The 13,713-nt window shown below is 45.2% G+C and overlaps 1 protein-coding gene across 1 annotated transcript in view; it reads right to left on the bottom strand.

Moving 5' to 3' along the window:
* Positions 1-13,713, bottom strand: part of LOC135111138 (neuronal acetylcholine receptor subunit alpha-10-like) — a 121,153-nt gene that overhangs the window by 102,500 nt on the left and 4,940 nt on the right. The window contains exon 2 of the mRNA XM_064024140.1: positions 8,584-9,176. Within this exon, the coding sequence (XP_063880210.1) occupies positions 8,584-8,674 (91 nt within the window). The 5' untranslated portion in view covers positions 8,675-9,176. The remainder of the gene's footprint in view (positions 1-8,583; positions 9,177-13,713) is intronic.

The following is a 13,713-nucleotide window of genomic DNA, read 5'->3' as shown; positions in this document are numbered from 1 at the left end:
TCTCAGTGGGAAGGAAAGGCAAAGTCGTGTGCCTGTGACAGTGTTCTCGCCGTGGAGCAACTGTATATCAGGGGTTGGTTCAGAGATGGCGTGAGTGGAAAGAGGAAAAAGAATACTTAGTAATAATGTACTAAGATGTTAATATGCCCTTAAGTTGTGTGCCATGGATAGTTGTATGGTGCGTGTTGAGTGGTGATGTGATGATGGTATTTAAATAAACAACGACGACGACGACGATAGCAACAACAACAACAACAACAACAACAACAACAACAACAACAACAACAACAACAACAACGAAAGGTTATCATACTTGACTTTTAAGAGAAGGAAAAAAAATATATGAACTAACAATTTTTCATACGCACGTTTTCCCTGACGTGTTTCGTAAAAATGTTCAGCTTTAAGTCGGTAAATAAACATAATATACATAAAATAATAATAAAAAAAATAAAAACAGGACAGGTTCTGCTCTCTCTCTCTCTCTCTCTCTCTCTCTTCTCTCTCTCTCTCTCTCTCTCTCTATCTCTCTCCTCTCTCTCTCATAAGAACGATTATCAAGGGGCCACGGAGATGATTTGTCGAGTTATTTTTTTCTTTAGCTTTTTTTTCCAATGATGGTATAGAATCCTTGTTAAACTATAACTGGAATCATGAAAACATCTTGTAAAACATCAGTAACGCCAACTAAATCCTCTTAAACTATCATTTATGTCATGAAAATCAACTTGAAAACTATACTTTTGAAAACCCCTAGTAACTTCCACTACAGCCTGTTAAGCTATCATTGTACTTATAAAAACCACCTTGAAAACCTAACTAACTTCCATTAGAACCTCTTAAACTATCACTGGAACCATAAAAAAAAAGTACCCTTGAAAACCCCCAGTAACTTTTACTACAACCTGTTAAACTATTACCGTATTCATAAAAAGCACTCTTAAAAAAAAAAAAAAAACATTAACTTCCGCTAAAGGCTCTTAAATTATCACTAGAATCCTAAAGAGCACCCTTGAAAACCACGAGTAACTTCCACGAGAGTCTATCAAAAGCAGTGCAGATGGGACGCTGAAATGCTGAGGACCACAGCCGCAAGTCGCTCCCTAGGCAGTGGGCAGCAAGGGACTCGAGGCTCAGCGGGGCGAAGAATTGCCTAAAATACGCCATTAGTAAATTACAAGATCAAAAGCGGCTGTTGCTCCACAAAAAAAATCGACTGACACAAAATTGTAAACAAAACAATAGTGCTCCCGGCAATGAGTTTCCAGCCAGCGGGCACACGGTAATGTGAGGCTTCCAAAACTGTGCGGGTTTTCATATCTGTTTACGTGAGAGCGTGTGAGGGCGAGGGTGAAGTGGCAGGGGGGTAAAAAAAATATGAAGAATATGTGGAGAGCGTAATGGAAACGGTGAAGAATGCATGCAATTTCTTCTTGGCTATCTTCATATTCTTGAGATTTATAAATGAGGTGTATCTTTTACGAAATGAAATGCATGCAGATTTGTTGGTTTGCTGAAGGTCGTAAGTTAAAGTCGGCGCCAGCCATTAATTATCTTAGGAAAGTCACACACGAGTCCGGCAAGACTATACGTATACCACTGAGCTGCCTTCCTTATGTCAACCGGCCTTTATTTTCATATGCTCCCATGTCATTAAGTTAATTAATTCTATAATTAAGTATACTCATATCATGTGAAAAGTTAAAGATGAGATGTGTTGATCATGAACAGATGACAAGCCCACTGGATCCTGAAGAGCGTCTGCTGGGGGGAGAGAATGATACGGAGAGACGAAACTGCGACGGAGATGATAGAGGATAAGAGAGACAGAAGAAGACACAAGGCAGAGAAACAAGAAGGGACTCACACAATCAACAAACCCATAACACCAAGGAAGCGGCATGGGAGAAGATAATACAGAAACTTGTGTGGTATGGACGGCACAACTCAAACCACCAACACGCTGACACTGACCGCCGCATCTATCGACGTAATACTGCACTGAAAGAAAGGCCTCGCAGCACGCCTAACCTAACGCACGCAGCACTACGTCAGGGAAATAAAGTGCCTGCCGCCGCCACCACTATCTGCACCGATTAGAGTCAAATACTCATTCACTAGAAGGCGATAAATTTTCACAGATGGAAAAATCAATGTCGATGAAGACATCACTGTAGTGGGTAAGGGGAAGGAATGGATTTTTATAAGATTTTTACGTGTTTTCCTTCGAGGGAGTGAACGGTGTGGACGCCGGGAGGTTCTTATTAATGACCTGGATACCAGAAATGCGAATACTGTAAGTTATTTGGATGTTGAAGGTCGTTGTGTGAGACTAATGATGGTCTAAGAATTTTGTGTCTGACTCTTTGGAGACTTTTTGGTGGGCTTTTTTTCTTTTAATTTTGTTGCCCTTGACCGGTGCACCCCCTACATAAAAAAAAAAAAAAAAAGGAAGAAACACTCACGAGAACCTAACTATTCATCTCTGTGACTTTTAAAACTAACAATGAGAGAAAAAACACTTAAGAATACGGATTTCACTTATAGCTTGAGAGGCATTCTTCTTCATTAAAAAGAAAAAAAAAAAAAAAACACCCAACACACATGAAAACCTCACTAACAATCCTTGTGAGCCTTGAAAACAGCCCAGGTGGGAGAATAAAACACTCAAGATTACAAGCCAGAGTTAACAATCCCAGCTAACCAAACTAACCGCGCCAACTGACCCAACCCCTCGTCTCCAATCCCCCAGCAGATCCTCAGTAACCGCTCCCACCAACTCTGGCCAAACTAAAACCAGAAAAGATCAGGGACTCTTCCGCTGACCTCGAGGAAAGTCTGCGTCTCAACATCACAAACAAAAAGGTGACATTATTATTCCCATCTCATGTAGGTGAAGTTGAGGGAGGGAAGTTTGTTGACGCGCTCACAGTCCCCAGGGAAGCCGCGGGATAAAGGCTGATTTCATAGATGAGTTTGGAATAGCAAGTAAATCTCGCCCCGGGAACCACGTTACGTCTTCCCCCTCAGACGTCACTGGAGAGAGAGAGAGAGAGAGAGAGAGAGAGAGAGAGAGAGAGAGAGAGAGAGAGAGAGAGAGAGAGAGAGAGAGAGAGAGAGAGAGAGAGAGAGAGAGAGAGAGAGAGAGAGAGAGAGAGAGAGAGAGAGAGAGAGAGAAACAGGTAAACAGACAGTCAAGCAAAGAGACAGGCAAGCAAACAGGCAGACAAACAGACAAACAGGGAGACAAGCACAGGCAAACACACACACACACACACACACACACACACACACACACACACACACACACACACACACACACACAGAAAAATTAAATAAAGATAGCGAGAGAGAGACAGACAGACAGTTAAACGGAGAGATAGAAAAACAAACAAACAAACAGACAGGAAGAGAGACAAATACACTAACAAACAAACCGACAAACAGACAGGGAAAAGAGAAAGAGAAAGAGAAAACGAGACAGTCACAGAGAGACAGATACTCGGGGGCACAGATAACAGACGAGGAGATTGGCACAGAGACAGACAGCCACAGACAATCAGTGAAGGACCGACACACAGGAAGAAGCGGAGGAAAGATGAGCAATGGGAGGGAAGGCGACACCGGCGCAGAGGACTGAGAGGAAAATAAAATATGAAAACACTTCGAGAGGAAAACAAAAAAAAAAATATATATATATATATCACAGCGGAAGGCAACGAAATAAACTGAAAGAAGAAATCAAAGCAGACTTGAACGAGAGAGAGAGAGAGAGAGAGAGAGAGAGAGAGAGAGAGAGAGAGAGAGAGAGAGAGAGAGAGAGAGAGAGAGAGAGAGAGAGAGAGAGAGAGAGAGAGAGAGAGAGAGAGAGAGATGAAAATATATAACGAAGAAGGAAAGAGAAAAGAAACAACAGTATGCTGACGATGATGATAAGAAGGAGGAGGAGGTGGAAGAGGAGGAGAAGGCGGAGGAGGAGGAGGAGGCTTGCTGCACTCCACCCACTCCACTTCACGCTACTCCACTGCCCTCCTCGGGTCCACTCCTTGCAGATGAATCAAAGAACTGCCAGATGATGAGGTTAGCATCATCTGGCAGCTACTCCAGAAGTAGCTGGGGAGTGGGAAGCGGTGTCCTTAGGAGGGAAAACAGCAGGGAGAAGAGGAATAGGAGAAGAGCCAGGAGAAGTAGGAGACGCTGTAGGGAGAGAGTAGGAGAGTAGGAAAAGGGAAAGAAAAATGGGTCTAGATGGTAAAGATAGAGATTGGAAGGGGTTTAAGGACGAAGAGGTACAGGTGAGGTGGTTAGATGGTGTGAAGATTAGGAAAGGTGAAAGGAAAGTTGGCAACAACAGTAAACTTTTCAAGTGAGATTTCCTGCTATGGTTTCCTTTTATATTTCATTCGTCTCTTACATTTTCTTGCGTTTTTAATCAGGATTTTCTTCTTTTGACTTTTTCTGGCACTTTTATAGATTTTCGCCATCTCTCTCTTTGCCTTCCTGTGGCTCTCTCTCTCTCTCTCTCTCTCTCTCTCTCTCTCTCTCTCTCTCTCTCTCTCTCTCTCTCTCTCTCTCTCTCTCTCTCTCTCTCTCTCTCTCTCTCTCTCTCTCTGTGTGTGTGTGTGTGTGTGTGTGTGTGTGTGTGTGTGTGTGTGTGTGTGTGTGTGTGTGTGTGTGTCACGCTCTCTTTTCCTCTCGCTCTTTTTCTCTCTCGCTCTCTCTCTCTCTCCCTCTCTATCTCTTTCTCTCTCGGTTTTTTCCCTGTCGCTCTCTTTTCCTCTCGCTCTCTTTCCCTTTCTTTCTCTCACTCTTTCTTAGCACATGGCCACATCAGCTCAGTCTCCCCAAACTGACGTGCGCTGACAAACACGTGTCACTGTCAAACTGGATTTCTCTCTCTCTCTCTCTCTCTCTCTCTCTCTCTCTCTCTCTCTCTCTCTCTCTCTCTCTTGTCAAAATATACCTTAAGGAAAAAATCAAGTATTGTGAAAACGGAAAAATAAAACAAGATAAGTATCGAAAGAGAGAGAGAGAGAGAGAGAGAGAGAGAGAGAGAGAGAGAGAGAGAGAGAGAGAGAGAGAGAGAGAGAGAGAGAGAGAGAGAGAGAGAGTTGATGGAGGAAGGAACCTTATCCCAGAGTCGGCTTAGAATACGCAGGAATAAAACCATAAAATTCTAGATCGCCGTCCCTTCCGTGCCGGGGGAGCAATGTCTGGTAACTTCAACTTCTTCAGGAGTTGGTGAAAGTTGGCGATGACTCTTTCTCGACAACAGGACTTTCCGTGAACACTTGGCTGAAGTCGGTGGGGCTCTTCCTCTCAGGGGGCGCTGCAGATCCGCCGAGAGCCGCCGGGTGTTCCGCGGCGTCCTTACCATGGCAACGGTAGGCAGTCACGAGGCATTACGCTTGTTGAGATGACTATGGGAGGTGTTAAAGGTGCTGGGATGATAAGGGGAGGCATTTGGGAAAGGTAATTAAGCTGTTCAACTAATTGGGGGAATGACTGTGACGTAATTGGGGATTATTCGCGAAGGGAATATAAGGAGGTGAAATAATTGGAGAAGACAATAAAGGTGTTGAAATATTTTTGGGGAATGACTAACATAACTAGCGAATGACTGCTGAAATAAGTGGTGTATGGCTAAGATGACCAAAGAATGAGTGTTGACATAATTGGGAAATGACTGCGCCCCATCAGAAATATACACAGCCACTAGTCACGAGACACTAAGGGTGTTGAAGTAATAGGGGCATGACACTGGCCTTGGTTGGGATGGGGCGCTGCTGCCAAGGACGCGGAGGCACTTCATAAAGACTTTCTCTGCTAAAAGTGCAGAAAATTAACCAAGAGATATAAAAAAAGAAACTAGGAACTTAACTATAAAAAAAAAAACTTGGAAGAGCTTGAGGGTCGAGGCTTTGGCAGGAGAGTGAAGGTTAAAGGGAAGGAGGGAGGGAGAGGGGAGGGAAGGAAGAGAGGGAGAAAGGGGGTAGTGGGGGCGAGAGGCGAGGTACCAGAGACAGGAGGGATGGCGACAGGTTGATTTGTTGGCAAGGAGTGACACGCCGCTGATCGGAACGCGAAAGACGAGTCCAGTTTGGGAGTAGAATGATAGCACGCACGTGGATCGCTTCTACAGAAAACAACATCGTCTCATTTCCAGGTTAAAGGTTGTTATGGAGAGAAAAAATCATTCGGTAGTATTAATCCAACATTAGGGACTTTGAACCGAGCGATGGGATAACCTGAATGGAACGAGAAGCTAAGATACTCTCTACGACCTCTGCTGCTCCCTTCAAGACCCGCCACACGCCAGGCCGCACACGCAATTATACAAACAGAGGCAGTCACTCGGAGTATATTAAACAGTAATACCCGCCTGGTGCTCCCCAGTCCTCTCTCCGAGCCTCCCAGTGCAGCGTTCTAAGCAGTATTACCGACGCTACCTCGCATCCACACCCACCCGCCCACCAACACACAAACACACACACACACACACACACACACACACACACACACACACACATGCACCACCTCTGTCCCCGCATCACCGTCTCCTCACTTCGCTACTCTTGCCCTGGGACGCGTAACAAAGACAGCCCCCACAAAAGGGACACTTCCAAACGTCATTAGCGGGAATAATTCAACGCCGGGAGCGGTGAGGGTGACCAGCATGTTGAGGTGACCCACTTCACTCTCCCCCTCTGGACGCCTCGCACCGCACCACTTCCTCTCTTTCTCTCTACCCTCCCCCTTGCTCTCTCTCTCTCTCTCTCTCTCTCTCTCTCTCTCTCTCTCTCTCTCCTCCCCACTGAGCGTCCAATCCACAACCGCCGCTCCTTCCAGCCGTAAAGAAACCCACAGAATCCCATGCGTGATCTTATGACTCAACGGCAGCCGGCGGAAAAATATATGGCGACAATGAGATAAAAAAAAAAAAAAAGAAATGAGAAAAAAAAGACAATGAGATAAAAAAAAAGAAAAAAAAAACTAAAGTGAATAGAAAAAAAAAATAGAGCACGCAATCATACAGTACGAGAGAGAGAGAGAGAGAGAGAGAGAGAGAGAGAGAGAGAGAGAGAGAGAGAGAGAGAGAGAGAGAGAGAGAGAGAGAGAGAGAGATGACCGGATAAGCGGCACGAAAGTGTGAACCAGTCAATAACTTCAGACGTGGTGAAGAACTTAAAGGGGAGGTGTGGTCACTGCATTGTTGGTGAACACGTGAACTGGGTGGGCGTGGCGGAGGGGCGGCAAGGGCATGGGCGTGACTGAAAGGTGGGGAACTGTAGGCGTGGCTGGAAGGAGCGAAGGCAGTGGGCGTGGCTGTAAGATTTAAAGATCGTGGGCGTGGCTGTGAGGTGGTAAGACTGTGGGCGTAGTTGGAGGGTTTAAAGACCGTAGGCGTGGCCGAAGGAGTGGAAGAAGTGGGCGTGGCGTTGAGAAGGTGGTAGTTATGGTAGTTAAAATTGAATATTCTGTACATTGTAATAAGCCTGATATGTATAAAGGAAAAAAAAAGCAAAAGGAGAGTTGTGCAGATGTGAGTGCTCATTGGGTGAACATAACAACATAAGCAAGGACACAAGAAGTCAGTGAGTCCACACTTGCCATACGGTCATACGTACCTATACTCACATATCATCACTATTCATAAGCGTATCTAATCTTCGTTCAAAGCTTCCCATTGACACTGCACTGGATCTATTCCAACTGCACATGAAGCAATTTTTCTCCATCTCACTTTGTAAATCTAACTCTATCAAGCCTGAACCCATTATTTCCTGTCCATTTCTGTTTACGTAACCTTAAGGGTCTTGTCTATATCACTCTTGCTGTATCCTTCATTGGACGTGAATATGTAAGGGGTGCTTGAAGTGGGCGTGGCTCTGCTGGTGCACGCCCAAAGTGGGTGTGATCACTAGTACGTCAGGAGCAACTAAAGATCTATTTTTCGTCGTCTTTGGCAGCGCTGTTGCAAATTTGTTCCGCGGCAGTAGATTCACGGTGGCAGAGTCGTTAGCGTGTGCATCTTGATGAGGGAATAACACTGGTCTGGCTGGCTGCTTGTCTGACAGCTGAGGCAACTGTACTGGCCGGGGTCTTTTCTTTCCTGGCTTTCACGAACACACAGCAGCTTTACGCAAACCAGAAAATTATGGACTCTTGGAATAAGTTAACAAAAAAAAAAAAAAAAAAATACAACAATCTTCCTCTTCCATTTTTTTCTTACTGGTAACTTAGCGGTAATTTTTTTTTTTTATTTCTTGTGCCCTTGATCAGCTTACTTCACAAATGAAAAGCACGACTGAATAAGTGAGTGACGTACGACACTATAAAGAGTTTAAGAATGAAAGAAGTCATTCCCAAAATACTCCTCCTCAGCCTTAGTCTTGGTTACTCATTACAGGAAGGGTCGTCACCATCACCATGGAAGGATTATGCCCCCTTCTCTTTCGCACAAAATGTAAAAAGTGTCCTGTTTTTAATTCAGCGAGTCTGTTGTTGGCTCATGAAGACACAAAGGACGAAGCATGGATAGAGGCAAACAAAAGACGACAAAAGTCTACTTGGAACACTCACCTGCAGCAGACAAGGACGGGAAGGCTGCCAGGAGGAGGAGGAACAGCAGCAGCAGCAGCACGAGTAGCGAGGGAGCCGCTGCGAGGGCCATCTTGCGGGTACAGGAGGAGGGCTAAGGGGGAGGGGGAGGCTGAGGGGCTCCTGCACTGATACTCAGCCACCTGGCAACGCTGGGGTCAGCGAGGTGGACTATGATAGGACGGGGTCACAGCTTTGGTCGCGTCATGGACTCTGCCTGCGTCTCTCTCTTTCTTTCTTTTTTTTTCTCTCTCTCTCTCTCTCTCTCTCTCTCTCTTATTTTCTTTCACGTATTACTTCCGTGCATAGCATTAGGAAAGGTATTATTACATCTTATTGGTTCCAACGAATTAATTTCACTCTCTCCTCACCACACAATAACTTGAGACACCACTAATCGACGCCACACCGACATTGCACTGCGGCCACCAGGGGATTGTTGCCTTGCCGAGGGCGCGACCACCACTCACTGTCAATGGGTTGTCCACAGGCGCCGCTGACTCGCTTGCTGCTCAATGTCGTGGCTCATGACACCAGCACGTCTTGTCCTCTATAGCCACTCTTTTCAGGCACCTCTGCAAAGGAAGGAAGGAATGTTGCTTTCATGGACAATAAATGCTTCCATACATGAACTACTTTGCATTATGGTGTGTATCACTGGCTTTAACAAATAAAAGACATCAAAGCAAGTTAAAATAAAGTAAATATCGAGATGGCTAGATACAGCACGCGCGCGCACACACACACACACACACACACACACACACACACACACACACACACACACACACACACACACACACACACACACACACACACACACAATCACGTGCAAGGGTGGCAGGAAGCTGTCTCGAGGGAGGGCAAGGAAACAAGTGTATCTGACGGGGGTTGATATATTGCCAGCAAGGCGGTGTGCTTCTCGCCTCCTTCCCTTCCCGTCCCTCTTTGCCACCACCACTTACGCTCCGCCTCTCCCTTGCCCTTTTTTTTTTTTTTTTACCATATTATGCTTAACTCTCCAGCAGTAAATCTGTACCGTCGACTTTGTTTTTCTTTTTCATTCAAAGTTTACTGAATTTCTCTTGTTCTTTTCCCTATAAGCTTGGACTACTACTGCTACTGCAACTCCTACTGCTACTACGACTCTCTCTCTCTCTCTCTCTCTCTCTCTCTCTCTCTCTCTCTCTCTCTCTCTCTCTCTCTCTCTGTACATACATCTCTGTTCTCCGATGTATATAAATTTTAATAGCAAAATATTTTCCCTGCTCTTTTCACACGGCACTTGGTCGCTATTTATCAGAGTCAAGAGATTGCAGCGTGTGGACAGAGCACTTAGGGACCGATGGGAGGCAGCTTTGATGTCACGCCCCTTAAAATGCCAACCTGTTTAAAGTTTGCCCAACACTTCTTTCCAAAATGACCCAGCGAGCGCCTGGACTGTATTCTCAAGTTTTTCCTGGTGGTCTTATCCCGGACTCTTTTTCATTGTTCAGGCTGGGTTATTAGAATTTTTGTTCTTTTCCGTGATGTTTTTTTTTTTTTATGGTTTTCAGTGATTGGAAGTAGTAGTAGTAGTAGTAGTAGTAGTAGTAGTAGTAGAAGTAGTAGTAATAGTAGTAGTAGTGCGCAGCAGTGGTGGTGATAGTATTTTATTGGGAAAGATGCAAAAATTTAAAAGATTTGTACAGAAAAAATACCACACACACATACACACTATTGCTACCACTACTACTACTACTACTACTACTACTACTGTAGTTAAATCCACAAGAGGAGAGAATAAACTGGGTCATGAAAGTAAAAGCGCCCTTTCTTATCTTGTCATTAATGAGAAAATTTCTTTGCTTTATCACACAGAATAAATAATTTTGTACACTGAGGCAAATTGCAGAGAGAGAGAGAGAGAGAGAGAGAGAGAGAGAGAGAGAGAGAGAGAGAGAGAGAGAGAGAGAGAGAGAGAGAGAGAGAGAGAGAGAGAGAGAGAGAGAGAGAGAGAGAGAGAGAGAGAGAGAGAGAGAGAGAGAGAGAGAGAGAGAGAGAGAGAGAGAGAGAGAGAGAGAGAGAGAGAGAGAGAGAGAGAGAGAGAGAGAGAGAGAGAGAGAGAGAGAGAGAAAGAAAGAAAGAATGAAAGAAAAAGAAATAAAGAAAGAAAAAGAAATAAAGAAAGAAAAAGAAAGAAAGAGAGAGAGAGAGAGAGAGAGAGAGAGAGAGAGAGAGAGAGAGAGAGAGAGAGAGAGAGAGAGAGAGAGAGAGAGAGAGAGAGAGAGAGAGCGCCACATGCCATGAATTAAGTCAAGTAAGTTAGCATGTCTTAGGAGCTCTCTCTCTCTCTCTCTCTCTCTCTCTCTCTCTCTCTCTCTCTCTCTCTCTCTCTCTCTCTCTCTCGTACTTAAATACTGCGGTTTGTAAGAAAGTTTTGCTTAAATAACTTCCGAAATAAGATATGTTGGTGAGGGAAACAGGCCGCGGGGAATTGTGTAAGGCAGTCAAGAAGAGACGAAGCGAGTGAGAGAGCAAATTAGGCCAGTAAACAAGTGAGGATGAGCATAAGTAAACATGCTTAGCGAGAGAGAGAGAGAGAGAGAGAGAGAGAGAGAGAGAGAGAGAGAGAGAGAGAGAGAGAGAGAGAGAGAGAGAGAGAGAGAGAGAGAGAGAGAGAGAGAGAGAGAGTCTAGCTTTTATGCACACGGGAAGCAGAGCAAAAGCAAAGCACAATTTCAGAAAAAATCCCCTCTCTCTCTCTCTCTCTCTCTCTCTCTCTCTCTCTCTCTCTCTCTCTCTCTCTCTCTCTCTCTCTCTCTCTCTCACAGGAACAGTACAGTACACGCTTGGTCACACGCAGCCATCACACTCGTGCCTCGTCGCAGCGCCTCTGGACAGTCCGAGCCTACCTTAGTGCTGTAAACTATCAAGACGAGTGCTAATGAGATGCAAGTTTAAAGTGACTGCAAATGATTATGAGCGTAAGGAGCATAATGTCACTGTACCTTCGTGTGTGTTTCGTGAAGGATGAATGTGATCACTGCCTCAGCGTGGATGCCTGAGTACTTTTCTATGCTTGTTTATTTTTCAAGGTATTGTGTATCATAAGCATCTCAAAGTAATGTCTTTTAGAACAAGGATAAATAAAGAGACTGTTTTATATGAGGACTGCCGCGTGTAGGTCTGATGATTTCTCTGTAGTTCCCATTATTTTCTTGTGTTCCTAAGTGCGTGAGGATCCCTGTACCTGCGTGACCACACCTGGGCTGCCTCAGCGGTGCGTAATGAGCCAGGCGCCCTAATCAGCTGACCCTTGCCTGTTTTATTCAATTGCCGGTGGAACATCGATTTCCCTGCGGGACCAAGTCAGGGACAAGGACGTTGCAGCCGACGTCAGCAACACTCCTGTTTCCACGCAACGCCTACAGCCCGCCCCGCCCCGCCCCGCCCTGCCTCATGACAACCCCACTCCATGCAGCCCCGCCCCTCATTGCCAGGATGTGTTCTTCCCCCTCCCTCTGTCAACTTGTCCTGTCAAAACGTCTAGTCCCCCTTTGTAATGGCCACCTCCTCTCTTCTCCTCCTCCCCTCGCCTCTTATCATCCCTTCCTTCCTTCCCTGCCTTGCCCACCAACATTCTGACATATCATGCTGCACCCTCTCTCTCTCTCTTTCCCTCTTCTCCCCTGACATGTCATCCTTACCACCAACCTCAGCTCTAACCCACACTACTGCCACCATACCACGACCGCCACGTCCTGCCAGGCCTGTTACATATGCCATCACGTCTGCTCCTCAAGGTTCCTACCATCTATACACTGTCTTATTCCTTCCTTCCTTGGCGTGGCGGTGTCCCTCTCGCACACTCGCCTATCCCCATCTTTTACTGCCTCGTGCTAACCCTGTCCCGTCCAGTCCCATTAGAGGCCAACGACATAGCCTCCAGAAAGTTTACTATTCATTACAGCCTCTAAAACGCCAGGAGGCCGCCAGCCTTGCTCACTCGCCCTTCGCCTCTTCTTTTCCTTCGTCCAAGAGAGGCACTAATGGACACATATATGGCGTAGGGAAAAAAGGCGACCGTAAGAACTACTTTTAAACTTGCGAACAGTACTGCGAGGGAGGAAGGCGTGGGCTGGGATAATTCTCCAAGACGTGGTGAGCATTAGTGACTTTTTGTCTGATTAATTTGGGAAAGTACATAAAGGGAAAAAAAGCGTCAGTTTATGATTACTGATCTAAAATACCATTCATAGGTCAGCGACACACTCACACTCACACACACACACACACACACACACACACACACACACACACACACACACACACACACACACAGGTTTCTTACTCTTGGACAGATGGGAGTGAAGCATCAACGTGACACAGGAATCTGATCTTGCGTTATCCCAAACTAAAGTCACTTACAAAACCACTTGTCCTTACTTAGTGCCAGGCATACATGAAGCAGTCTACGTGGGTCTTTTCCTGAAACATTGTCTATTTGAAGCATGAGCCATCCAAGGCATAAGACACGATTTTTCTGTTTTATTTATTTACTATTATTTTTTTTTTTTCGTGTTTTCAATGTCACGTTGTCTGGCCAAGGACACGAAAAAAAAAATTCAGTACACCCTTACTTAAAAATTCAATTACAAGAGGAAATAAAACGTACAAAAATAATAACCGACCAATTTCATTCCGGAGGTGTCTAGATACTCTTCTTTAAGTCGCAGGAAGGAAGAAAACACAAACAGGCAGAGAAGTCCAGGTGAGGCAGTGAGCCAGCCAAGTTTCCAAGGAGATGAAGCACACTGGATATCGTGGCCTGCTTTCAGTCTCAGGGGTTCACGTCAGTATCAGAAGGGAACCACGGTGGAAAGAGCATAGGAACACACACCACACAAAACCGTGACTCTTATGGCCAAAGCACGACTGTCTCATTAAGGTCCATATTTTGAAACACTTTTGCGCCGCACCCCCAATACTTTCAAAAGGCTCTAGTTGAAGATTCACTGGCTTTCAAGGGTGTTCTTATCGTTCTGATGACAAAATAACAAGAATTTTATGTTATTAGCAGGAGAATCACTCTTAAGTACCAGGCTTATCATCTCTGTGGCCTTTGAAAAT

The sequence above is a fragment of the Scylla paramamosain genome, chromosome 21, assembly GCF_035594125.1.
Source record: "Scylla paramamosain isolate STU-SP2022 chromosome 21, ASM3559412v1, whole genome shotgun sequence".
Taxonomy (NCBI): domain Eukaryota; kingdom Metazoa; phylum Arthropoda; class Malacostraca; order Decapoda; family Portunidae; genus Scylla; species Scylla paramamosain.
Note: the sequence above shows the minus strand (reverse complement) of the source record. Positions and strands in the feature narration are given on the sequence as shown.